At 42.6% G+C, this 27856-nt stretch overlaps 2 protein-coding genes across 7 annotated transcripts in view; one reads left to right on the forward strand and one right to left on the reverse strand.

Moving 5' to 3' along the window:
- Irak4 (interleukin 1 receptor associated kinase 4) overlaps positions 1 to 7228 on the reverse strand; it is a 24082-nt gene extending 16854 nt beyond the window's left edge. The window contains exons 1-2 of the mRNA XM_055626953.1: positions 7060 to 7228; positions 2016 to 2183 (exon numbers count right to left, since the gene is read on the reverse strand). Of these exons, the coding sequence (XP_055482928.1) occupies positions 2016 to 2176 (161 nt within the window). The 5' untranslated portion in view covers positions 2177 to 2183; positions 7060 to 7228. The remainder of the gene's footprint in view (positions 1 to 2015; positions 2184 to 7059) is intronic.
- Pus7l (pseudouridine synthase 7 like) lies at positions 7219 to 27856 on the forward strand. 6 transcript variants are annotated; one of them, XM_055626949.1, is made up of 10 exons: positions 7219 to 7338; positions 7759 to 7967; positions 9448 to 10366; positions 13561 to 13720; positions 15819 to 16011; positions 18806 to 18904; positions 20833 to 20914; positions 22724 to 23001; positions 24670 to 24723; positions 26786 to 27856. In XM_055626949.1, the coding sequence occupies exons 3-10, from the start codon at positions 9460 to 9462 to the stop codon at positions 27107 to 27109; spliced, it is 2097 nt and encodes a 698-aa protein (XP_055482924.1). In that variant the 5' UTR covers positions 7219 to 7338; positions 7759 to 7967; positions 9448 to 9459; the 3' UTR covers positions 27110 to 27856. The 6 variants fall into 6 exon arrangements, 5 of the variants coding, with proteins under 5 accessions (XP_055482924.1, XP_055482922.1, XP_055482925.1 ...); XR_008722403.1 differs by lacking the exons at positions 7219 to 7338; positions 26786 to 27856 and adding exons at positions 7366 to 7466; positions 23831 to 23963 and having other exon boundaries at positions 24670 to 24715; XM_055626947.1 differs by lacking the exon at positions 7219 to 7338 and adding an exon at positions 7366 to 7466.

Below are 27856 nucleotides of genomic sequence, written 5' to 3' on the forward strand. Positions count from 1 at the left end.
CACACACACACACACACACACACACACACACACACACACACACACACTTACACACATATACCACTCAAACCCACCCAGCAGATATTTGAATCAGGAGAGCTGCAGGACAGAACAATAGGAGAAGGTTGCTATTTTACTGTGAGGTCACTAGGCTAGGATGGGTGGAGCTGTGAGCCAGAGCACACCCAAAATGTGCCCAAGTTTAGACGCCGATTCAGAGCTCTTCTGACCAAAGCATGGGCTTTTAAAGCACTTAGCTCTGTTGCAATGTCTCCCATGCACCTTACACTACATAGGCAGTCTTCTGGCGATATAGTGTTAAATTCGTAAGTCTGTTTCACGAAGCGGACTGCGATTACGCTTTGACCGTAACTATATTTAATTAAATAGAAGGGGAAATGTCCCTTTTCATTTCAATTCGTTAAAGTTAAAAACTAGCTCTAGAAAGTAATACCGAACACTCAACCAAGACGGCATTCTGTTTTTCTTCCAAAGCTTTTATTTGGAAAAAAAAAATTCAAACAACAAAAACTTTGAAAGAATAGCACAGCGAACAGCTTACCATACATCTAGATGTACCAGTTGGCTAATTGGTAACATCTGACCACAGCTGTGCTCTTCTGAACGCTCTCTCTCTCTCTCTCTCTCTCTCTCTCTGGGGTGTGCCCTACAGTATAGGACAGGTATCTTACCTGTGTCCCGCTGTCTCCATTTACCTGACCGCTTCTTAGTGAAGAATTTCAATCACGATTAACATTTTCTTTTTGGTAGGAATGACACAGGAGGTAGGGTGTTCTTCCTGCTCCATCATACCCAGAGGAGGCACAAAACTGTGGCACTGAGTTTGACCACTTGGATAAGGGGATGCACTTGAAGTATCTCTCTCAAGCTGGGTATGCTGGTGCACACCTGTCATCCCAGCACTTACGGGGTGGAGGATCAGAAGTCCAAGGCCAGCCTTGCAAGTCTGAGCCCAGCCTTGGCTACAGGAGACCCTGTCACTAGCAACAATTGGATTTCTCCCTTTTAATGCATATGGAATTTGTGGACAAAACTTTTATGCTTTTGGGCCCTGATGAGCCCCAGGGGAACCAGTCTTCACTGGTGTGTATATTGATAACTTTGTAACTTTTACCATTCTGACAGTGCTTTGGCACTGTTCAGTACAGGGGAACCTTCCTCTCTAGAATGACTGCTGCAGCAACCACCCTGCCATTTTAAATGGAAATATCAACAATCTATCCCTGAAGAATTGGTTTTCAAGCTTGGAAACTGAGCTCCTCCCTGGCTGTTTACCATGTTTGTCTTCATATGAGCAGATATTGCTGGAAAGACAATTTGGGAACCTAGGCTTTAGAGTTTTTACCAGATTGATTTAAAAAAAAATGATAAGGAATAAGGAATTTATTTTCTTCTTTCTATGTATGATAAATTTTGACATTAAGTTTTATTGCAAAATATAGAGCAAAATTAAAACCTGAACTTGCATTTTTTTTTTTTTACTAAATCAAGTAGAGATGAGAAGAGATTATATGAAGGTGTTAGAAAATCCTAGGTCAGAGATTTCTGTGTGTATAAATGTACACTATAAGCAACAGTCTTAACATGTCACTTTGAAGAGCCTCGGCAGAAACTGTTAAGGACATACCAATCCTTATTCACACACTTCAAAGTTTAGACTCTAAATGTATCAAATTCTTAGGATAGTCTCCAGTCTCTTTAGTTTGGAAATGAAAAGCCCGAAGTGGAGAAAACTGTTCTTGACCCAACAAACTGAACTAGAACAAAAATGGGAAGCTTGATTCTAGCTTAGAAACACATCTGTGAGGTCACAACATTAGCTCTGACATGCTGACAACTTAAGCAAAAGTTCCGTACACAAAAAATTGTGTATTTCCAGTACCTCCACGGTAAGAGAGGGGATCACCTTCTAAACTGCCCCATGAGGAAGTATTCATGCCTGCATCCTTCTCGTGATGGGAATGATTTAAATAGGGAAATAAGCACCACATTACCTTATATGAAACTGATTGTATCTATCATCACCGGATGGCTTTTTAATAGCTACCGCTAGTTTCTTCCATCCTTCTTGAGGATCAATAAAATCCGATAGCTTCCTAATGATTCCGACATTGAGGCTGCGCACGTATGTTGATGGTGTCAGAGGCTTGTCCATCTTCCACCTGAAATATGAAAAATTCTTATTAGAGCTTGACAACAGGTCAGCTGGGAGGTGGGGGTGCATGCCTTTGATCCCAGCAGGTGGATCTCTGAGTGCTGAGTTCGAGGTCAGTCTGGTCTACAGAGTGAGTTCCAGGGCAGCCAGGGCTACACAGAAAATTATTGTCTTGTAAAACAAACAAAACTTTACAGCAGTTTCACAGGCAGCGTCTGGAAGCTACCCATCATGCACTGCTACACTGCATGAGCGGCTGACAACTGACTACAGAGCACCCCTCACTCCAACCCACCTCCGACTGACAGGCATCTAATCACTCTCTACGGTCTCCCCTCCCACAAACAAACACTGGAAAACTTCATTATCCCACAAACAAACACTGGAAAACTTCATTCTGACGCCGGAATTTTCCAAGTGAAATTTAGAAAAAGCAAGATGTTTCTTGGAAAGAGACCCGGGAGCATGTTCAGAAATCAAATCTATTAAATTGATAAAAGCGACTTTGGATTTAAAGCATTTTTCAATCAGTTCTCATTTACTATTAAAATCTTTTCAAAGATTTATTCATTTTATTTCACGTATATGAAGATTTTGCCTGCATGTATGTATGTGCCTGTCTGGTGCCTGCAGAGGTCAGAGGAGGACACCAGCTCTTCTGGAACTAGGGTTATTGATGGTTGGGAGCCACGGTGTGGGTTCCCACTGTGTGGGAAGCGAACCAGGGTCCCCTGCAAATGTACCAAGAATGTGTAACCACTGATCCACTTCCAGCCCCTATTAAAGATTTTCATGCAACAATCTTTGGTAAAAGTAAAACAAAACAAAACAAAACAAAAACTAATTTATATGGCATTAAAAGACACGTCCTGTCTACCTACTTTTCATGAGGATATGAGAACAGTGCTGAGTCTGTGAGGTTGACATGACCACTGTTTTCTGTAAGGTGGCCCATCACTGTGTCTGCTCTCTTGACAGGACCTTTATCTGCTCCATCTTCGTGTTTCCTCATATTCCACCTTGGAGAGCTGCAGCTCAGAAACACCTCATGATGTTTCTTGTACATGGAGCTGCTGAGTACAGCTCTAGGTTACCGGACAGAGGGGTGGGAACACGCCTCTCCACTGGGCCTTCCGCCCTCACCTATCCTTTGACTCCTCTCCCCTTGTCTTTGGTAGCCATTTCCTATTTTTTTCTCTCTCTGTGCTTTCTCTGTCCCTCATTCTCAGCAGACATTAATCTTCCAATTAATCAAGAGAAACAGACTCATATTAGTCTTTCAATAGTTTGTTTCTATACATTTTCATCTTTAAAATACAATCTTGAGAGTAAATAATGTATTCAAATGGTACAAAGTATAAAAGCTACAAAAGAGTAAAAATTTTTGTCTGTATATAAGCTTCAATGCTGGTATTCATGTCTCTATGGCCTTCATTGTTCATCACATCTAAATAGGTTGACTTTCCTCAACTTAATTATCATTTGTCATGGTACAATCATGTGATTAGTTGCTTATTTACCATCTGTCTCTGCCATTAGACATTAAGCTTCATGATAGGGACCAAACTCATTCTATTCATTAATGTGGTGTTGTGTGGAATGGTTTAGATTTGAAATATCTCCCCAAAGCTCTCATTGTGAAGGCTTTGCCCCTATTATGGTAGTGTTGGTAGGGCATGTTTGGGAGCTGTTTGGATCCTGCAGGCTCTCTTCTTATCTATCGATGTGGTCATCCTCTGATGGATTCATAGCTTGATGGGATATTGGGAATCGGGGGTAACTTTAGGAGACAGGAAATGAAAACGCTCATTAGGAGCGTGCCCTGGAAGGACATTGTCCAGTTTCCTTCCCCGTCCCTTACTTTCTCCTTCTTTCTCTCAGGCCCTCCCCACACCATGAGGTAAGCAGCTTGGTTCCACTGTATACTCTGTGCCATGGTGTTTTCCTTCATCACAGACATAGAAACAACTGATGGTTTAAACTAAACAAAACTTATTTTAATCTTGATCTAAAAATTTTTCATTAACTTTGCCTCTTAATGTTCCTCACAGGAGTTTACGGTTATTACCTCCTGGCTTACATTTTGGATCTTTACCATCTGTTAAGTTTTACTGTGGCTCCTTGGATAGATCCTCCTCCTAACTTTGGCCCCCTCTACACCACCATTCCCCTTGAAGCAGTTGAAATCAGTGCCCCCAAGCCCCCGAAGCAGTTGGATGACCTCTGAAGGGGATACTTGTGGGCCATCAACGCATACCCCTTTTTTGCCACTCTAGACATCGTTTCCCAGACTCAGAACTGAAGCAGCTGGACAAAGCCTTCGTCACCTCACTAACCTCTCTGTCCCTTCAGATGTCAGGAAAACTTAAATTTCACATCAGCTTCACATCCTTTTGGAGCAGCCCAGTTCTTCGGCTTCGGCAGTACTCCAGAATTACAAAAGACTAGATCTGACTCCATGAATGATTCTGTTTCTGCACAAACAAATCCTAACTGTTTTGAGATGGCACCGAAAGACACAAGGACCAGACTTTTAAGCAACAAGCCTCCTCCAATAAAAGAAATTTTGGTTCCCTCCCACTGGCTCCTCCCCTTGATCACTTCTTTCTTTCTTATATTTTTGCTCTGTCTTTTAAAGGCTTTACTTACTGAACTTTCCCCTACACCCAAACAAAAACATTCCACATAAGCTCTCCCAATGACTCTCACTGGACAACTCCATCTGTCCCGAAACATCTGCAAAGAGACCTTTTAGATGCCGTGGAAACATCCATGTTTCCGATATACTAACTTGCTTCAGTGGCAAACTAAAATGCTTTGGAGATATTAAAATATATAATGTCATCCAACAACCAAAAAGTGTTCTATTTGTGATTGACATGAATCCAGGTGCTCGGAAACAAAACATTAATAGAGAGAACAGGGAGACAAGAACACATTGAAGATTTATTCTAATGGAGGAAGAAGGTAGCAAGCTAAGAATGCATTTTATAATTTGTTAGGCAGTGCCTGAGGTAATTTGAACGAGATGACCTCGGCAGGTCTCCCTCATTTGAATACTTGGCTCCCAATGGGTGGCTGTTTGGGAGGAAGAGGAAGTGTTACTGGAGGCGGGCTGGCTTGAGGTTTCAAGACTAGCCATTTCCTTGTGCTATTTCTACTTCCTGCTTGTGGCTCAATATGTGGGCTCCATTTTATTTGCCTGCAGGCTGTCACTCCCTTCTCCCACAGTGCTTGTGATAGGCTCTCATCCCTGTAGAACCCTAAGCTCAAGGTTGCCTTGGCTGTAGTGTTTCATGACACTAATAGAAAAGTAAATAAGACAGAGACAGGTGGAGAGCAAAGGAGCTGCACCTTTAAAAGGGGAAGTCACTATGGGTCTCATGAGATCTTGAAGAGAGACATGGGGAGGGGGGCCTGCTGGGGAAGTTTCTGGGAAAAATGTGTAGAAGGTACAGAGGTTGGTAGGCGCTTCTGAATGAAAAAAGAAAATAAAAGGAACTAGAAGGGAAGACATGACTACCGCTAAGGGGTTGAGGAGAGGGCTTACTACAGATATGAGGGAAAGCACAGCCAGATTCAGGCAGAGGGAGCTGGAGAGCCCAGAATGAACGTGGATAGACTGGGCCTGGCCATGTGGAGAGAGAGGGGGAGGAAGATTAAGATAGGAGCCGCCTACCAAGAGTGATGACCTGGGCTAAGATACTGGCCAAGAGCTTAGCATAGCCAAAACAGTTGAGTTATATAGGGGCCAGAGCAGCCAGGGGAGGGCAGCCCAGCCCAATATGTGGGCTGGAGAGTCCAGGGTAAGGGGTAGGATATGCCAGCTAAAAGGACCCTGGAACAGGTAGAGAGACTCACAGATATAGGGTGCTGGGAGAACCTGACAGCCAGCATCCGTTTTGATACGTTAATAGGCACCCCAGTTAGCTATTCGTCCCAGGTTTGGGATCTAACAGCCTCCACTGACAAACAGCAAGGAGCAGGTGAGATGACAGATGAGGGATTGGACTGCCAGGGCCTTAAAGCTTTTGAATTGACTTGATTTTCTTCTGACTTGAGATGAAGAGACAGTGGGAGTTGCGAGAGGAGTGCAGATGGCTCTATAGTCAGGCCGTAAGTGGGGCTGCTGGTGAATGTGCAGCAAGGTCAAAGAAGCAGGAAGACACAGCTAGAGCAGTGCCCCCAAAAGGTATAAAGAGACACTAGTGTCCCGGTGCTGGGTGTGTTCTGCAGTGCAATCAACAGAAGTCTATGCTGACTAAAGAGTGCGAAGATGACTCCAAGCTCTTCTGCTTGACAGTACTGGAAGGCGCAAGCTTGACCTGGGAAATCGGGTCAGTCTGGAACAAGTAGGAAACAAACAAAGAGCTCAGGTTTTTGAAACCTGAGCTCTTTGACATACATCTTGAAGAATTATTCCCAGAAACGGAAAGTTACTCCCCCCTCCCCCCCCCCACCCCCCCGACAAGATTTCTCTTTGTAGCCTTGGTTGTCCAGGCTCTCTCTTTGTAGGCTGGCCTCGAACTCAGAGATCCACTTGCTTCTGCCTCTGTATGCTGGAATTAAAGGCGTTCATTCCGAAAGCCAATGGCACTTTCTCGTTCTCTTGAGCTTTGCTTTCTTGGAAGCTCTTGCTTCCAACCTGTCCCGCGCTTTACCTCTCCCTCTACCTGTTGATGGACACACAACTTCCTACACTCCCCACTGCGTGCAAGCTAGACCCCAGCGGGCCAGCGCGCAAGGCTGCAGCGGGGCTCCCAAGTCTCCTCTGCGGGGTCGCGCCCACTTTCTGGTTCTGGGGTGAAGCAATCGGATCGCAAACCCGGCCCGGGACAGAGGAGAGATCGCGGCCTGAGCTCAGCCTTCCTCGCCCAACCTACTTCCTCTCTGACGTTCCTCGCTTCCTGCACTAGGCGATCGGAGCCCCGTCACGGTCCCGCGAGGACTCGGGAGGACGCAGGGCCACGAGGTGACTTCAGACCGTCTGAGACTGCGGTGATGCGGGGAGCCGGAGCCCCAGATGCCCCTCCAGTCAGACCCCCCCGGTCAGCAGAGGAGGAGGGAGTAGGGGCGGGGCCAGCCCGGAAGGCCACGCCCTTCCCCCGCCTCCTGTACCTTTGGGTGCCAGCAGGCGGCTCCACCAAGGGAGAGCGGCACAAGTGGGAGCCTGTCCCTTTAAACGTCCCTGCGGGAGGCTGGGCGGCCGGGGGCTTCCGGGCATGCGCACTGCTTCACCGGGAGGACCGCTCAGCGAGGTGGAGCTGGCCGAGTGCGGTGGGATGCTGGGGTACGCGCGGTCCGAGGCTGTCGGGCCGGGAGGAAGGCGTGGCGGGCGCCGAAGGAGGCGGGGAGGGGTCGGGTGGGAGCCTCCGGCCCGTCTTCAGGGCTGCGGTCCCTCCTCAGCCTCGCTCGCCCTGCGGAGAAGAGGGGGAGGTCCTGCCGCCCTGCTCGCCCCACGCGCCCCGTCTGCTCGCCTCGCAGCCCGCCTCTTCCCCGGGTGCTTGGCTGCCACGCCCTCGTGCTGCGCTGCCCCCGGGTCCAGCCTAGAAAGCCTTTCTGTGACCTTTCTTTTCCTTCAGTCCTTAGGGCTCCGAGGACCCCTTTGAACTTGGTCTCAGCTCACTGCGGAGTTCCAGCCTTCGACGTGGTGTTCTCTGTACCGTTCAGCGTCGGCATTATTACAGCTCCTTTTGTGCTCTGGTTGTTTTTGTTCAGCAACCAGTATCTATTGCAGACCTACTAAGTGCTTGGTGCTATCCTAAGTGTGGGCCAATCAGTACTGAATAAGGTAGAATTCAAGGGGCTCTGTTCAAGATCGTGGAAGCCAGGAGTCTCAGCGGAGAAAGGGTTGTCAGAGAGGGTGAGGGACGGATGACCAGCATAAGATCTGCAGAGGAAGCGAGGTAGAGGGGAAAGACCCTGGTAGGAAAGGCCAGTGGCAGGCAGGCTTCTGACCTCCCTCCCCTCTGGATCCTAACACCCATGGGTTGAAAGAAAACGATGTCCTTCCCCAGAGAGGATGATGGAAGAAGAGAGAGACTGTGCAGGTTTCAGTTAGGGCCTGGAATGAAGGGGACTACAGGGAATATTAAATAAATAAATAATTGAATGAATAAATAAATAAATAAATAAATAAATAAATAAATAAGGAAAAATAAATGTGAAAATGGTGATACAAAGAGTTCGCTGTGGTTTGTACGTGGCCCAGTCAATGGAAGGGACCGAGGTTTGCCAAATTGTTTAGCTCGAAACAAATTACTTGGAAAATGCGGCAAGCGTAAGAGTAGTGAAGCTACTTTCCCACAGCTTCATGTGATGTGGAGGTAGTGGATTGAATAGTGACTGTGGGTTATGGCGGAAGTGGGCTGCGTGGTGACCGTGGGGTTCCTTATAGAATTGCTCTTGGGTGTCACCGCTCCGAGAAAACTCTGTGAGGGTTTCTTTTCTCGGATGCCAGCGATTTGGTAGGAATTTCCTCTCATCAGCTTGAGAATTTTGTATCTGTAGGAGATTTAGAGAAAGCTGAAGGTCCAGGATTGACTTAAGCCTTGAAGTGCAGAGAACTTCATGTAACTATTTACTGTAGACTTTTCTCTTTTATCCTTCCTCATGAGCTAACTTCCAGTGTATAAAGATATTGCCACCGTGACTCTGAAATTAGCTGCAGGAGATTTGCAGGGTCCAGGGATGACAGTCATTGTAAAATCAGACATTTTCTTTTCTCTTCTTTGTAGGTGTAAGGGTACTAGTTTAAAGATAAAACTTGAAATTTGTGTGCTTTAAAAAATCTGAACATTTTAATAGGTTTACTTATTATATATGTTTTATATATATGTGGGTATGGGCACCACGGGTGTGCCTGGTGCTGGTGGAGGTCATAAATCCCCTTGATTGGAGTTAGTATGCTTATGAGCTGCCATGTGGGTGTTGGTAACTGAACTGGTGTTTTCTGCAAGAGCAACAAGTTTTCTTAACTGCTGAGCCATCTCTTCAGTTCAAAATGGACCCATTTTAATTCTGGATAATAGAAGCTCGGGATGAGTGGGAAATCAAGATACAAATTACTGCTTAGGCCACAAATAGTTGGCCTGTTAACGCTGCTTGCTCTGTGAAAGTAGAATATATACATATATCTATAAAGTAAGGCATTAGTGTCTTTTAGGGAACATAGAATTGAGCGGGAACCAACTGAGAGGATCTTCCAAACCAATTTGGTTCTTCTTATCTGCAACTGTTTCTGGTAGCTGAGTACCCTGTCTCTTTTGTAGGTGCCATTAAGCATGGAAGAGCCCACAGATGTTGGAATCGGGTTTAGTTCCCTCCGTTTCATTAATGATCATGTTGGATTTCAGGGCACTATAAAAACCTCACCAAGTGACTTCATTGTTATCGAGATTGATGAACACGGACAATTAGTCAATAAGGCCATTGACGAATCTGCTTATGAAACTAATAAAATACAGTCCGAGCCAAGTGATTTTGTCAAGAAGCCGAAGCTGCGTGTTGAGGATGTACCCTTGGAACACGAAAGCAATAAAGAAGTGACCAGTTTGATTGGGTATGTGGACAGTGACCAGAATCACCTGTCTGGCCCAGAAAACGAAGACAGTGTCAATGGTGTGATTTCTAAGTGTGAAGAAGAAAGTATTGATTTATTAAGTTCACTTTTAGATGAAAAAACTCAGACATTGCTGGATCAGTTTGCCTGTGACATCAAAGGGATGTGGAATTCAGAAACCGAATCGATAGCACCATCTCTTGAGCTCTCCCTAGGCAGGATCCTGGATAAAAAGCAAAGGGCCGCTTTGCATAGTGCTGTCAGGCAGAAGTTTCCTTTTTTGGCAACCGTAGGAAACAACAGTGAAGTTGTTGTGAAGCCGAATCTGGAGTATAAAGAGCTCTGCCATTTGGTCTCTGAGGAAGAAGCACTTGGTTTTTTCAAATATTTGGATGCAAAGAAAGAAAATTCTAATTTTACCTTTAAGCCAGACACAAGCAAAGATCACAGGAAAGCCGTGCACCATTTTCTAAATAAGAGGTTTGGAAATCTGGTGGAAACCAAATCTTTTCCTGGGCAGAATCATAGCTCAGGAGACCCAAACACAGCCATAACCGTGAGATTCCGAGAAAAAGCACAGGGAAAGAGATCTCGTCTCGAATGCGAGAGAAGAAAAACTGTCTATACAGGTAATCTTGTAAGTCATCATTTTCTCATGTAAAATTTGTGAAAGGTATGAATGAATAGGCCTGGTCATAGAGCTGTTGTAAAGAATATATGGACTGATTATTTGGGGGAAAGATGAAGCCATGCAAACTATGCTAATTGTGAAAATGAACTCCTTGAAGTATGGATAATAAAGACACTTATATCTAACACTCATGAATGTGTAAAGTTGAAGCAATTGTTTTGCATTTGATTGGTTTTGAGAGTATTGATTTTTCTGTTTTCAGGATACTCTTACCTATACTTAAGTATTTGGAGCTGAGGTATCTTTATTGATGTTTGGAAAGGGAAGAGGACACGCTATACTGTAAAATAGAGTCCTGCACACTTGACTCCTCAGGCTTCTTGCTTTAGCCAGCACTGGAATCTCTCAGCAGCATTGTTTTCTGGGTCCTGTTTTAGATTCAACTTCAGAAAGGTTAGAGTGGGATTTCCTCAGTTCCCCCAGGAAGCATTTTCTGCTGATTTGTTGTGTAGAACATATTTTGGGAATCACTACATTAAAGGCTTTAGAAGGACTTCCCCGGGCTGAATGGGTCCCGTGAAATGCCAGAGTACAAGTCCAGGGTAGATTGGTCTATATATGTTGCTCGAAGGATAGAGCAACATGCTCATGTCTTATAAATTGATTGAGCAGACACTTGAGAGTACGGACATATGCTTGTGGCACAGAAAAAGGAGCGTGCTGCATGGGATTCTGGTGTAAGCAAGACATTTGAATTTGGAGTGGTGTGGGTTTGCTTTTACACTACCTCAGCTCACAAAGACACAGGTGGACTTTCTTTTGCATTGCTCAGGGTTGGACTAGACACCTTGTGTGGGCCAGGCAGGCCCTCTAACATCTCAAGCTGTTGCTTTTCTTGAGACATGATCTCAGTTAGCTGAGGCTGATCTCAAACTCTACTTCTAAATGTTGGGACCACTTGAACTTATTTAAACACTTTGGACTTATGAAATCGTTCATATATTTAAAGCCTAGCATTCGCAAATGTAAATGTGGGAAAAACAACACTATGAATAAGTTAATCTATTTTGAAAGAAAAGTGAAAATAGGTTTGCATATAGAAAGAGAACTGCTGATGATATGTGATTTCAGAAGCGCTAAGATTCCTTATTTGTTTGTTTATTTCTCATATATTACATCTGACCGAAGATTCCCCTTTCTCCTCTCCCTCCAGTCTCTCTCCCCAACCTCCTCTCTTCCCCAGGTCGCTCCCCCTTCCCTTCAGAAAAGAGAGGACCTCCTGGGAACATCAGTCAAATACAGTGTAACAAGCTACAATAAGACCTGGCACATACCTTCACATCCAGGCCGGAGAAAGCACCCAGTAGGAGGAAAAGGGCCCCACATGTAGGCAAAAGAGTTGGGGACAGCCCCTGCTCCCACTGTTAAGATTCCCACAAGGACACCAAGCTACTCAGCCATGCCATATATGCAGAGGACCTAGGTCAGACCCCTACGGGCTCCCTGATCTCCGTGAGCCCCTGGGAGTCCCAGTCAGTTGATTCTGTGGGCTGTGCACTCATGGTGTGTCTCTGACCCTCTGATTCCTCTATCCTTCCTCCCCTCCTCCTCAGGACTCCTCAAGCTCTACCTAATGTTTAACTGTGGCGCTCTGCATCTGCTCGCATCAGTTTCCGGATGAACTCTCTGGTCTCTTTGATGATTATTCCGCTAGGCTCTGGTCCCAGAACACTCTGCAGGCGGGACAAACTGTAGGTCGGAGGTTTTGTGGCTGGTTTGGTGTTCTAGTCCCTCCACTTAAGGCCTGGCCTGATCACAAGAGATGGCTGGTTCAGGCTGTGCCCCCATTGCTAGGAGTCTTTGCCAGGGTCACTCTCATACATTTCCTGGAGTTTCATTGCACTGTATATCCACCTTGCCCAGGAAATGCCTCCCCCAGTTCCAGTCATTTCTCCCAGTATTTTTCCTCCGCCTCTACCTGATCACTCCTGTTTCCAGCCCCACAAGTCCCAAGTCCACCCGAGAAATCTATTTTCTTTTCCCTTTTCAGAGAGATCCTTGCATTCCCCCCTAGGGCTTCTTACTTTTTATACTGAAATAGAATCAGTGACTTGGGATGATAAGTCAAGATGTGAGACTCTTCTTACATACGAGTTAGTTAATTTTACCGGTTAGAATTAATGTTTCACCCGGAGGACAATATGGAGATACTGGTGTCTAAGAACCAAAAGAGTAATTTTGTTTAAACGATCTTTTATAAAAATCAAAAGAGCTCATGTAAGAATTTATCTGTCTCCGTGTGTACATGTACACATGTCTATGTATGTAATACATTTAGCGTCCTTTAAATCATTGGTTCTCAACCTGTGGGCTGCCACTACTTTGGCAGATCTCTAGCTCCAAAAATATTTACATTACAACCCATAACAGCAAAGTTACAGTTACGAAGTGGCAATGAAAACAGTTTCATGGTTTGAGGGCCACCATAACATGAGGAAATGTGTTAAGTGGTTGCAGCATTAGGAAGGGTGAGAACCACTACTTTAAATGTTTATATGAAAATACAGTAAAACATATATTCTATAAAATTTACCCTTTTATTCATTCTTGAGGTTTTGGTTATGAGCCTAGTCTTTTAAATGGCTGATGTGTTTCTCCAGCCCATCATGGTTGTACCACCATTGCTACCGTTAATTGCCTAAATCTTATCATTTTCCTACTCTGGCATGAATGTCAATTGGATAATCATGCCTTCCTTCCAGTTCCCAGCAACCATCATATTGCTCTGTTCTCATGATTGACAGCTATTAATGTAGGCATTCATGTAATGATATGTAAAATAAGTACAGTCCTTACTGTGGCGCATTCAACCTTGGAACCTGAATAGCATTTGAGGCAGACTTGCTATTATTGCATTCTGAAGAATGAATAGAAATAAGTGCAACAGATCAGGAGTCTCCTGTGTTGGGATTTAGGAGACCTGTAAACCCAGGGAAAGAATGTGAATTTTTAACACACACCTTCAATGAACCAGCAAATGCTTTTAAATGACAGCTGGAAATGCTAGTTTTGTGTTTTCATTAAAGCACACTTTCACCATTAATAATTAGGTTCGTTATCCTAACCTGTTTGTGAAGAATGTGATTATGTATGATGTCTTCTTTTCTGTAATCTAGAATTATTTTGTTTCAGCCTTTACCCTTCAAAAGGAAAATCTGGAGATGTTTGAAGCAATCAGTTTTTTAGCCGTCAAACTTGGTGTTATTCCTTCGGATTTTAGCTATGCGGGCCTTAAAGACAAGAAAGCCATCACCTATCAATCAATGGTTGTTAGAAAAGTGACTCCAGGGAGGTAATGACGTATTACTTTCTAGTAAAGTATAGTGTTAAAACTCAAAATAACATTGGAACCATCCTATATTTGCTATCAGTATTAATTAACGGATTACATATCAAACAGCACATTCTGCATTAATAAAATGATCGCCTCCCAAAGATGTAAATGTGTATTGAATATATATGAAGTTTGGGGCTGGCAATAGGGCTCCGGGGTTTTAAGACACTTCCTGTTCTTCCAAGGGACCCAAGTTCAGTTCCCAGTACTGATGGTGGCACCTCACAGCTGCCTGCAGTCCAGCCCGAAGGTGTCCAGTGCCCTCTTCTGGCCTCTCCTGGCCCCCTCACACACAGCATGCATTCACACACACACACACACACACACACACACACACACACACACACACACATAAATAAAAGAAAAAAATCTTACAGAAAATAGGAAGCTGACAAGTAGTAGATTTTAAATCGTCTAAATTGTTTATCAATATCTGATGCACTTGCGTTCAGAAAAGTGTAATTGAAAACGTGAAATTTATAAATGTTTTTTTTCTTAATTATTATAGTGCTTTTTATCATAAGCCCTTACATTTTAAACATATCCTTATTAAATAGAATGTAGAGGACTTAAATTTCACCTCTCAGTGCAGTGAAGTTTTAGCGTTAATTTTGCATTTTTAAAAGAAATATGAATTTTTCATAGAGATCTAGAAACTATAAAGAAGGGACAGTTCATGAATGCCTGCACCACTCAAAAACAACTACCTATACACTTAATCTGTCGTTTTCAAGATGCTTTTCAGAGTGTGTACATCACAGACATTAAAGTCATACTATGTCTGTAATTTATTATATTTATAGCAAAGTAGTTTGAGAGCTTTCGTCAAGAGATTTTCAAACTAATTTTCATAAAAGATTTAACCAGGTCTGTCCCTGTTTTTTAAACAGGGATTCTAATCCAGTTTTTCACTTCAAATGATACTGTGGTTAATATTCTTTTACTTTAGTCTGCAACTTTTAGATAATTTCCTTAAACTTTAAAAGCTGAGTTGTGCTTCAGAATTCATCCTAACTGGAAGTGCTGTCCTATTTCCATACTTAGTTATAAGCTGTTTAAGCACACACTATTTGCATGGAGAGTCTTTTAAGGCCTGTATATAAACAGAAGTGGTATATGATTTTTGTTTTGGGGTCTGAATTATAAGAATTCAGATATTACACTGTTAAGACAATGGCTAATTTTTAACAACCAAAGACAATAAGTATTATTAGTTCCTAGAAAGAGAAGCGTATTACTTTTGGTTTGGTCCATGGGTGTGGGATTTCAGTAGCCCTTTAAGTAGTAGCATCTAGCCAATCTAGAAATTAAGAAATATATTGAGAGGGACAACAAGCAATCCACCAAGTTAAATATCAATTTTCATAAGAACTAAAAAAAAAAGGTAGATATGAAGAAAAATTGATATTGGCTTTTTTTTTCTTTTTACTTGATCCCCATATCTGGCTTTTAAAAGTTGGCAGAGAACTGGACATTTGAGTGAGGAAGTGTCCAAAACAGAATCTCTGATGCTGGTGGGCTCAGGTTTTCAGTTGTGTTGGTGGGACAGACCCTGAGAAGGAAAGAGTCAGGTTGGGACAGGAGGGTCAGGGCTGATTGGGAGGCCTGAAGGAGGAAGCGGGTTGATATGCCTTCAGCTCACGTTGCCAGAGTAACCCTCTTGGCCTATCCTATAATAGTGACTATTTAGTGTATGTGTACTAACATTAATTTAGAATTTCCTCAAAACATTTTACATATATTTTTTTTAATGCCCGTGGGTGTTTTGCCTCCGTCCATGCCATTTGGGAACTTGGTGCCTGTGGAGGCCACAAGAGGGTATTGGATTCCCTGGAGCTGGAGTTACAGAAGGCTGTAAGCTGCCAGGGTGCTGGGAGTCGAACTATGTGCTCTGGAAGAACAGCCAGCGCTCTTAACTGCTGAGCCATCTCACCAGCCTTCCTTGGTCCTTACATTTTGATAGGCGTTGCCAGGGGACTATCATTTTAAAGCTTGTATTAAGTATGGGTAATTTTTAAATTAAGATTTAAGTGATTATGTGATTTATCACTTATAGGTTGAAAAGTATTGAAAATGAAATTAAGAAGAAGAGAATGAATGTGTTTAATATTCGGTCTGTAAGTGATTCTCTCAGACTTGGTCAGCTCAAAGGGAATCATTTTGAAATTGTCATCAGAAATCTAAAAAATCAAATAAATGATTCTACAAGCCTGAGAGAAAGAATTTTGGAGGCAATAGAAAATGTTAAGGTAAGAAAACTCAAATTTAAAATTGTATTAAGGAAAATCTCTATAATCCTCCTAAGACAAAAAAAATGATTTTTTTGTAATGTGTGTGCATATATAATTAATTTTTAAAATGATAATTAGATGTTGACATGTTTTGTTTTCTTGATATCTTTTATATTAAAATAAGACATAGTTGTAAAAAAAGATACAGTGTATGCAGGTCTCCTGAATTAGAGGATCACTCTCTGAAGCAGGCTTTTTTCTAGCATCATCCTTCAGGAGGGCGTGGTTAGACGGGTTCATGCTGTGGCTGTTTTGTTCCATTATTCTCTCCAGAAATAGTTGGTCAGTAGTTACCTTAATTTTTAGAGTTGTATATACCTTTTACCTTTATAACCCAATGTTGGGTTTTCTTTAGTATGTTTGAATTATGAATCATGCACATTTTAGTTTTTGACTCATTTTTTAAAATTAAAACTTAATTGTGTGTTTTTCCTTCCCTTTTCTCCCCATAGCCCTTTTGTTTTTTTCTGACCACAACTTCTCTCGCAAACATGACCTCTGTTTTCTTAATTGTTTTTACATACGTTTATATGGACTGAGTAGGACATAGATAGATAGAGAAATAGATAGAAAGGTAGATAGATAGATAGATAGATAGATAGATAGATAGATAGATAGGTAGATAGATAGACAGACAACCTCCTCAGCCAGCATGCATTTCTAAAGTTTTAAGTAACGCCCGTTAGGCATTTACACACGAACACACACAACCATAACCATCAGTGTGATTGTGTAGGTGAGCAGCCAGCACATTTCTCTACAGGGCCCATAATAAACGTCCTTGGTTTTGTGGTCCGTGGCTCCCATTGCAGTCAGTCAGCTGTCCTGACTGCAGCCATGCCTGGTAATACATAGCTGAGTGAGCATGGCTGTGTTCCAGTCATCACAGAAGTGCGCAATGAGGCAAGCCTGACATGGGCTCTGGAAGTTAGGTCATGCTGGATCCATACAAGTAATTTTCAACCTGGAGAGCTTTAAACCATTTTGACAGTTTTGAATTCCAAGCCAATCTAAAAAATAACAGCATAGTTTTAGCATTTTAAAGTAACTTCTATTTTAAAATTATTCTGTTCTATAGCCCACTTTGAGAAACATTGATTTTAATTCCCGACCACATCGGGCCTTTTTACAGTCTTACACCTCAGTGACAGGAAAACACGGAAAGGCCTAGCTATTAGGTAACGGTTTCCAACTGAAGATCTTCAAATTCAGTCACTTTCTCTTCTCAGATTGTATACTGTGTGTGTGATCTGTTTGTCATGACTGTCCTACCTAAAATTTATACTCCCCCCCCTTCTGAAAACTGTTACTAAAATGATCTCTTGTTAAAAACAGACAAGATTTCTGTGAATGCTGACAGACAGCATTTAATACCAGGTGTGCTTTCGGTCTTTATGAAAACACATTGCCTGTTGAGGAGTTCTCTTTAGAAATGATCTTAGCTGTACACAGCTTCCTTTTAAATTTTTTTTTTATTTATCTTGTATTATTGTGTGTGTTTGTGCGCGTGCATGGGCATGGGCACAAAGGACGGCCTTTAGGAGCCGGTTCTGTCCTTCCACTGTAGCTTTCAGGGATCAAGATCCCACGTGATGAGTTCCTTCCCCACCATAACATTTGGTCAGTCAATAGATCTCTCAAAAAGTGTCTTATTGAGAAAAAAAAAAGTTGAGCAGCTTGAACATACGGGTTCCTTGAAGTTTTCCTTAGGGAGCTATAGCTCTCACTATAAATTTTTGGTTATATTTAATAATTATCCCAGTTATCTTAAGGTTTCCAACACTGTTTATGTGAACTTGAAGTAACCTTCACAAAGCTGAGATTTAATATAGGGGGCACTCACCTTACCTGCAGTTATTTTTACGTGTGAAATAGACGCAGCTCTCCTGTGCTGCACTGAGAGCAAATTTCCTTAACAACCTTCACTGGCTGCTGCTCAGTCATGATTATTCACTGAATGAGTGTTTGCTTCTCTCATAAAGTGTATGGAAGGACTCTTAAATTTCAAGAAACCTCTGGGCTGTGTGACCATGAATGTGTGTGCCCTTTCTCACTTTCGCTCGGTGTGTTTGACACAGACCAACTTTTTTCTGTTTCTTCTGAGTAATATGACGTTTTTGAAACATGGTGTCCACAGGCGACATCTACTTCCCTCCCCGGGAAATAGCAGAGAGAGAAACTGGGGTGGACGCAAGGATAAGTGAATAGTGTAAAGGAACAAAGTCTGCAGGGTGGGAAAAGAAATCTGAACCTTGTCCCTGCTACCTCCCAACAGCAGAAGAGTCTCAGGACAAGGAAGAACTCGAGAGAGGGGTGAGATCGGGCTTGGTGTGCAGCTTATCCCAGTACACCCCCTCTCTCTGCTCAGCACCTCAGGTCATGTATGCAGGGACCCTGGGTACTGCGAATAGAAAGCCATTTTAAAGCTTTCTCCACTTGTCTTAAGTGGCACAATTTTGGTTAGTTTGGTTTTCTGAGACAGGGTCTCATGCAGGCCTTGGCTCTCAACATTCCCTCCTTCTCCTCCCCGTTGCACACAGCCCCTACAAGCTTTATGGGCTGACTTAAATTTGCTCCCTTCTCCTTCTGGTGTGTAACTGTTTAGCGTTTCTCAGGCCATTTCACCCCTCACCCTCCGTATTATTGGTGATTGCTAGATTTCTCAATTATATATGAAGAGAAATAACTTGATTATACTTTGATGTACTATATTTAAGACATTTTAATTTATTGCATTCTGTTATATTCATAGAAGAAAGGTTTTGTGAATTACTATGGGCCACAGAGATTTGGGAAAGGGAAGAAAATTCAAACAGACCAAATTGGATTGGCTTTACTGAGGAGCGAAATGGTAAGAATTTTCAAAAATACAACCTTAACTGTAGTCATTTGTACGTATTAGATAAGCCTATTGCATACCTAACCGTGGTATATAACTGCATATACATACCTGCATACACACACACACACACACACACACACACAAAACCATGCATCATGTTTCATATCATTGGAGATTTGTTAGGCAACTAGCATTCTCATGGATTCACATTATAAGATAGCAGAGAGGACATGGTGGCCTTGTGTTTAATTTTTGTTTGAGATGACACAGACTTGACCAAAGATTTCTTGAATCTATAACTGAATAAATGATTCATTGGTAGAATAACTCACAGCTCCACTGATCAGGCAAAACGATACACCCTCACCTCTTCTGGGTTCTGCTCATATACATGTAGACCCCATACGTTTAGGGAGGACTGTGACAGGCATCGGTACTAAGTGAGGACATCATAAGAGCCAACTTGGAGGACGTTTCCCGTGGCTGACATGCCACACCTTCTTTCTTTGCTTAATGCAAGTGCTCCCTAATCTTTACATTTTGTATCTCATCTTAAATGTGACCTGGGACTTCTCATCTTGTTACATTTTGTTATGATTGTCATGCTGAGGTTGCCCAGATAGTCCTCAGCATGTGGCTGAGGCTAAATGTTTGCTTGGATGTTATTTTAGTTTGCTCCCTGTAGCTGTGATTCTACACCATGGTCAAAAGCAACCTGGGGAGGAAAGGGTTTGTTTGGCTTATAGGTTACAGTCCAGTCATCAGGGGAGGCTAATGCAGGAACTCAAGGCAGGAATCTGGAAGCAGGAACGGAAACACAGGCCATGGAGGAGTGCTGCTTACTGGCTTGCTCCCATGGCTTGCTCATCTTGGTTTTTTTAATATAATTTATGATTAATGTAATCCAGGCCCACTTGCCCAAGAGTGACACTGCCTACAGTGAGATGGGCCCTCCCACATTATTTATTAGTGAAGAAGATGCTTTATCAACTTGCTCACCAGCCAGTCTGATAAAGACATTGTCTCAATTGAGGCTCCGTCTTCCCAGATGATCTTGGCATGTGTCAGGTTGACCGAAAGTCAACCAGCACCAGATGTATTAGCTTTTTATGAACATTTGTTTGGATAAATACTGTAGAAGAAGATTGGATTGGGATGGATGAATTATTTTAAGTTGCTTTCATACTATGAGCTATGTACTTAGAAGTAAATCCTAGTGCTAGATACAGTGATACAATAACAGGAATTAAGTAGACACCCTTTTAAAATTAAAAAGTCATATATATATATATATATATACACACACACACACACACACACATATATATGTATGTATAGTTTAAGATAAACTATTAAAATGTTAAACAAAATATTTGAATTGACACTTTTTATTATATTTTGCCAGTGTGGACGTCAGAGGACAGCAAAGTCAATTCTTTGCTTCCACTGTATGGGTCCTGGGGACTGAAATTTGGTCACCAGGCTTGGTGGCAAGCACCTTTATATACTGAGTTATCTCCCCAGTGCTAACCTGTTTTTTAAGACCCAAGATTTCAAAGAATTTGAGAATATAAGTGAAACTAATGGCTTGGCATTCTTGCTTCCTTCCCTGTGTCTGTCATGTGTTGGCCAAGTCTGAGTATTTAAGTCATCTCTTTATACTTGTGTTTTTAGCTCAGCTGAATAAAGAATGCTAGAAATGAAATTATAGAGTGCTTGGGGAGGGGGTTTTTCCAGTATAATATTGTTGTTGTTACTTTTAGTTTGTACAGAACATTGTCTCTACATGTAAAACTGATGAATTGTTGAAAGCCCACGGAAGAAATTGCAGCAGCATTTTCGGGCCTTTCAGGATGCCCACGAATTTACCTCTTTAAAAAAAAAAAAAGTAATACGTCATCTTTTAAAAACATGTTTAACTTGGTTAATTTTTCAAGGTGAAGGCCATAAAATTATTTCTTACACCAGAAGACATGGATGATCCTGTTAATAAAGCAAAGAAATACTTTCTTCAAACTGGTATGTGGATTTCTTTACTGATCTCTAGGAATATAAACACAGATGCAGATGCCCAGTATGGGCCTCTCCTTAAAAGGCATACACTAAAAAATAGCAGAAATAGGGGCTGGGAGACTGTGAGACTGGGGAGACACGTGGGTAATGGCTAGCATTTTGAATCATTTGACTGTCTGACACAGGTATCTCATTTTAACTGGCTTGCTTGGAGCTTTGTCTATCTTAACTGTACCTTGGGGTTAAGGAGAAGCGGGAAGTCCTTCCTTAGTTTTCCTCCACTTACATTGAAGAGGAGGAGGTGATAGGACAAATGTGAATGAGCACAGAGGTTCCTGTGGTGAGCTACCTCTGAGAAATTACAACAGGTTAGTGTAAGAGGTTTATTGGGGGAGGGAAGAGCGAAAGGCCTTCTGGGGGTGGGGACATGAGGGAGAGATACAGGCAAACAGGGAGACGGGGAATGGGAGAGAGACACATGAGAGAAGGCAGATAGAGACCTGGGGTGGCTGGGGGTCCTTTTTTGCAAGGCACACACTTGGTGCACCTGGCTGCTGCCAGTGATGACAATGTAAGCAGGTCCCTGGGAGCGGGCCAGGGGATTCACCTGTTTCCTAACAGGAGGTCCACTCTAATAGGCTCTCTCTCTGTCTATCTCTGTGATGCAGATATATGTCAAATCAGATCAGATTAAGAGCAGATAAAGGCAGGTTTATTAGGCACTGCTCCCTGGAGGATTCATCAATTCCAAAGAACCGTGAGGAAGCGGGCAAGGGCAGGACAGTTTTATAGACTGTAGGTGAAGGGTGATGACGTGTCAACCATAAGCTGGGTTTGTGCTCAAGTATGGTCAAGAGCACTTAGGCGGTGATTTGGATGGCTGGCAGCATCAGGGGAGGAGGTTTCCACAGCTGCCAAGAACGAGGAACTGGGATCTTGGCACCTTTCCTTTGTTCAAGGCTTCCCTGGGTTGGGGGAAGGAGGCCAAATGAGGTTTTCCAGCTTGTGCAGGGGCGAGCAGGGATTCCAGCAAACAGTCCACGCTGCTGTTGATGTAGAGGCTCAGCATCCAGCGAAGCCTTTGGCTGAGTGAAATTCGTCTGTGGTATGGAGTCCTTTAGGAATTTTTTCTGAGAGGCTACCATGTATTCCTGATAGCCTGATGTGTACATAACAGAATTGTTCAGGGGTGCACAAAAGCAACATGACTCTTGAGTGCGGGGACCAGTAATCTATGGCTTAGCTCCGCATGTGCATGGTTTGTTTCTCTTGTAGAGTCAGAGGACATAATTCTCATGGCAACCCTTCTGAAGCTTTAGTGCACTTAAGTATATCCAGTTTATCAAATACTAGTTACGAGGCCCTCCAGGAATAAGCAAGCATCCTTGGAGCTCAGCAATGTACATTTTAAAAAGCATCCCATTAGCTAGGATTCCAGTCATTGCTGCTGACTCAGCTGACATTCTGTTGGATGTCCATAGCAGTTCTTTAGAAACAACTAGACCCCTGCAGCTTACCGGCTTGTTTGATCCTTGGTGATTGGTTCTTTCTGTTTGGCAGACTTCTGAATTAGATTATCTCTGTTCTGAAGGAAGGGGTCTAGTCAGCCATTCCTAATGCTGGGGTTGTTTGCTCTTTCTTATTTTTTAAGGAAAATAAAAGTTTTTAAAGGAAAATGCAAGCTTTTAAAAGTATAATTGGGTTTAACCAGTAGCACTCAGTGTCTCCACAAAACATTTAGACTGCTTGAAAAAGGCATCCCACAAGTAGCTTTGCAGTGGATGTGCCTACTAGCTGATTTGTTCTTCATTTCAGAGGATGCTAAAGGCACACTTTCACTGATGCCTGAGTTCCGAGTTCGAGAGCGAGCTCTGCTGGAGTCATTGCATCGCTTTGGCATGACAGAGGAAGGCTGTGTCCAGGCCTGGTTCTCTTTTCCTCATTCCATGCGCATATTCTACATCCACGCATACAGTAGCAAGATTTGGAATGAGGCAGCATCTTACAGACTTGAAACCTATGGCGCCAAGGTGGTGAAGGGGGACCTGATCTGCTTGGATGAAGATGCTGGCGAGCATTTCCCAAGCAGTAAAGTGAGTATCTCTGAAGGAGGTCACTTGCCATACCAGAGACAGTAATTGCAAGACCCCTGGGTTTCAGAATCACTTTTGTCTACTCATGGGAGCATTCTACTTTTCTGACAGCTGAGAATCCACACATGTTGCTAAGTTAAGAAATAGTAGGTGGCACCGAATGAAAAGTAGTAAAGCTCCCTCTGAAGAGCACACTTTCAAACACAAACGAAAAACAAACAAACAAGAAAACCCCTGTATGTGTAATGCACAGGGCCATCTGCTTAAAACCAAGAACTGAACCGTCAAGAGCTGACATGCTCTCACACCCCAGCTAGGTCCTCTCCCTTGCCTCCTTGTGGTCCAGCATGTGTCCCTTTAAGCTGTGTCTGCTTTCCCTTAAATGTCCACAGAAAATGACTTTATAAGAGATATACAGCTTCCAAAAAAAAAAGTTTCACAATAATGTTAGGAGGCTATGGGATGTTGTTTCTTTCCTATAAATGTAGCTTTATGTCATGCGATTTTTATGACGTTTATTTTAATGAAATTATATCATGACTATTTCATAAGACTTGCTTTTTCCCTTTCTTCCCTGTCCAACTGGCGTTTTTAATCTCTGTAGGCTTGAGCTGAGCAGTGAAACTGAATTCTGTAAGTCTGGTGCGAAAGTTCACAGAATAGTGTAAAACAAAAGGAATAAGGAAATTTTCTGTACCATCATCTTCAGTCAGTTTCAAAACAAGGACAAGACCCTGAGTGGTACTTCCTACTGTCCACTGTAAAACCGTTGGGTTTTAGGGGAGTAAAGGATTTCAGAGATCCAGTCCTTTAAACTGTCCTTCTATAGGAATGAGAGCTGAGGCCCAGACGGGAAGGAAAAATTCAGAATCACCAACGTAGTGCACCTAAAAAGACTCAGGGGTCTCACTGGGTCTCCTCTGGAGGAACCTGAACTTGGGCCCAGGAATCAGCTAGTAGAGGTACGTCATGGCCCAGCACTTCAGAACTGGAGGAAAGGTCAACTGTGAGTTCTGCGTAAAGGAAGTTTTACCTAGATCAGTGATGGAGTCCGCACGTGTGAATTAAGGCGGTAGAAACCTACCTCAGACTAATTAAAAGAGAATCCAGTGGGAATGGATTGGCCTGGTGTGAAACCTGTGCTTTATTCCGGCACAGCCGCATCCCTAGTTTTACCCTCTGCAAGCGGGTGTTCCCAACAGCTGGGCAGGTCTCCAGCCGAGAACGCTGTGTTCTGGAGTGCTATGGAGCAAAGCTTCTCAGACTTACCACAGGCCTCCTTCTGCGTCTGCTGCTGCCCCTACTGTTCTCTGCAACAAACAGACAGCATGGCTAAATCAAAGGTCGCTGTGTTTCCTGGGGGCGGGATGGTTGAAGGTAGGGGCTGGCTTTCCAGAGCATACATTCAGTTTGGCGTAAGTTGTTGGTGACAGAGGAAAGTGTTGCCTCTAGGCAGCCACGGCTACAGCTTTCCAGCCTCAGTGGTATGTAGGTAAAGCAGAGAGAATTGGTCTGTTTCTTCTGTGGTGGGCTTCTCTGGAGACAAGGCCTTATAAAAAGATTATGTTTGAGCGTATGTGTATTCGGTGTATAAATCAGAATTAGAAAACGCTGAGGTAATTTGAACGATTGGGAATCACCCATTTCCATTGTATTTTATCAAACCAGGTTCATCTGGTGACTGAAGAAGAGGAATCAGCTAACACGTATGCAATACATCAGGTAAATCTGGTTAAAATCCACTTCACTTAGATTTAAATAAGCATTGTTCACTGGAGACATCCAACCCTCCCTTTTTAGGTAACTTAAATTGATTTATGATTTATAACCTAATAATTTATATTTTAAGAATAAATGTATGCTTTTAATAAACTAATTATGCTATAATTTATATCCTAATAATTTATGTTTGCTTTTGATAAATATATATAAAATCATGTGAACACTGAAAAATTCAACATTAAGTAATAATAGTTTCATATCTCCCTCAGATTTCACAATGTTCATTTCTCCCTTTAATGTTTCTCTGTTTGACCCCTACATTAATCCTATTTTATGGGAACCTCTGATTTTTTTTTTTCTATCACTGTGGTTTTACCTTTCAAAAAAAATGTCACGTGAATAGCATCACACAGTATACATGTGGCCTTGGTGAATCTTTCTGTATTCCAGCTTCTAAGACTATAGGTTGTGAACCCATCACTGAATGTGGGAATTGTGAAAATGTTTGGAGCAGCACAAAGTTTCTCACTGCGTAGAGACGGAAAATTACTTGAAAATCAAATGTGTAATGGATCGAAGTTACTTTTAGAAGCATTCACTAGTGTTGTGTCTTGTGGCTTTCCTACAGACCAGGTTCTGCGTAGCAACACACTCACTTTTCACTGAGTACCATCCTGCCCAGACAGATAGATGATGGTGGTGGTGGTGGTGATGCCTGAAGTATCTCAGCTCAGATTTCAGACTATTACATATTAGCAGTTGTAAGTTTTACTTGACATACAAAGTTCTCTGTTTTTTGAGAAAACATAATGTCCTACTTCTGGAAAATAAAGATGTAGTATTTTTCTACCATTATCCATCAGCCTGTAAATACCAGGTTAATATGTGCTTGGGCTGTACTGCATTAGAATACTTGATTTTAAAAATTGCTGTTTGGTTGCCGACTGGGGGGTCATAAAAAAGAGAGTTAAATGAGTTTTGACTTGGGGTTAGGACAGAATTTCTAACAGCTTCTGAAATGGCTCCAAATGTGCTGTGTGTTTATGCGAAGCAACACTCTTCAACCTGAGGATTATAAAATCCAAATGTCTGTCAACTCTGGAAAACATTAAAGATGCTTTGTGTCCTACAGTTTCAAATATTCAGCCAAGATTTAATGCTTTAAGTGAAAATAAACAGCACATCATCTTTTTAATATGCAAATTGGCTGTAATAATTTAATAATTCATTTGTCTTTAATAAATGGCAGAATTATATGTTTAACCAAGAATCATCTAGAAATAAGTCCTTTATGAGTTATTATCAGCAAATGTCTGACTTTTCTACCAGTTTTATAGAGTTATATACCTATGGTCATGCACCAATTTCTTGGACAATAAGGGTCACCCAGGGATGAAGTTTCAGAAGCCTGGTTGTAGCCCAGGCTGGATTCTAGCTCATACCCTGCTTCAGCCGATTGCGGGATGGCCTAAACCCTGCAGGGCCTGGCTTCTTTGAGATCCATTTACATATTTGAGGATTTTGCCCATTTTTCTAAAAACCCTTTAGCATTCAGACGTGCTGTCTAGTGGTCAGCAGAGGAGAAACTCTACAGATCACAAGCTTACACACATGCAGCCGACCAAATAAAAACATTGGCTGACACTTGTTTGTTTCATAACAAGAGGAATTTAAGGTTATCACCCAGACTAGCAGGACCGAGCAGTAGAGACAGTTGTGTGTGTCACAGAAGAGTGCTTGTGGATTGCATGCTCTCAGAGGTTGAGTCTTTACTGGATAACTGAGCGGACCTTTATTTTTGAATGATGGTTTGCCCAGGGATACCTGGTATAAGCTGATTACCGTAGCTCTTCTGAGTCTTTGGTTTTAGTTAGCTCTTTTATTTACCAGATAACATTAAAAATATCCTGGGTAGTATTCAAAATGCGTCTCAGGCTAACTGTTGTATTTACAGTCTGACACTGTTTTTATAAATCTGGGTCTCAGTCATAAAGGTAAAATCTGATCGGACAGCTCTCTGAAGGCTAATCTGGGCGTTGTGGTTTCTCCCTGCCCTCCCCAGGTGGTTCTGCCAGTACTTGGATACAAGGTTCAGTACCCGGAGAACAAGGTGGGACAGTGGTACCGCGGCGTCCTCAGCAGGGATGGACTGCAGTCCTGCAGGTTTAGGATGCCCGCCCTGAAGCTGAATGTGCCAGGATGCTACAGGCACATCTTGAAACACCCCCACAATGTGTCACACCGACTGGTCCTTGCTGACCCCGAGGTTGAAGTGGAAGGTTCCCACACTGATGATGCAACCTCATCTCTGTCCATGTCCTTTGATCTTGACGCTTCTTGCTATGCCACAGTTTGTCTGAGGGAGATGATGAAGGGTGACATTTAAACCAGCACATCTGAAAAAAGGATAGCCATGGCTTCCAGGGCTCTGGCTTGATTGAGCTTCGTGACTGTTGTCTCCTTCAGTTTTCACAGTATCCCAAGAGGTTGGAATTTGATGTATTAAAGTAAGTGTCTTAAGTTTTAAGCTATATGAGCACAGTCTTTAAGGTCCTGCTGCAGGAATCTTGGCTGCAGTTATGAAAGCTCCAGGCCGTAGAGCAGTACTGTGAGCCGTGACTGCTGAGCATCACACTTAAGAGAGATGCAGAGAAAACGCTCTTCGCTCTGCTTAGAAAGGTGACAGTGAAACCATGGTGACAGGACGAGGGGAGCATTTCACTGCTGCTGCTATCCTTTCTGGTTTGATGTGCTGGTCACAAGAACACTGTTCTTAAAATAACTGATTTATGAGATCATCTTTGAGGAAGACTAAAAATTTTAACTAAAAAATTTTATACTAGAGCACTCAGGAGCCAGAGGCAGGCATATCTCTGTGAGTTCAAGGCCAGCCTGGTCTACAGAGCTAGTACCAGGACAGCCAGGGATACACAAAGAAACCCTGTCCCCCAAAAAATTTTTATACTAGTTTTTTACATGATCCCCTAACTTTTTTGTTATGTTTTCTATCACCTAAAACTTGAATTTTAAAGTCATATTTGTACTCACATTCCTTTTCTCACACACATCCAGTGACATTGGATATGGTGTTGATTATTTTTGTAAATAAAGACATTATCAGTTTCCTGAGTCA

This window comes from Psammomys obesus, unplaced genomic scaffold, assembly GCF_907164565.1.
Source record: "Psammomys obesus unplaced genomic scaffold, mPsaObe1.curated_primary_1811, whole genome shotgun sequence".
NCBI lineage: Eukaryota > Metazoa > Chordata > Mammalia > Rodentia > Muridae > Psammomys > Psammomys obesus.

Excerpts from the sequence above, each read along its gene's own strand:
- Pus7l (XM_055626949.1), top strand. The coding sequence starts at position 9,460 with ATGGAAGAGCCCACAGATGTTGGAATCGGGTTTAGTTCCCTCCGTTTC. Across the intron at positions 10,367-13,560 it reads AAGAAAAACTGTCTATACAG|CCTTTACCCTTCAAAAGGAA; the intron begins GTAATCTTGTAA and ends ATTTTGTTTCAG. Across the intron at positions 18,905-20,832 it reads CTTTACTGAGGAGCGAAATG|GTGAAGGCCATAAAATTATT; the intron begins GTAAGAATTTTC and ends TAATTTTTCAAG.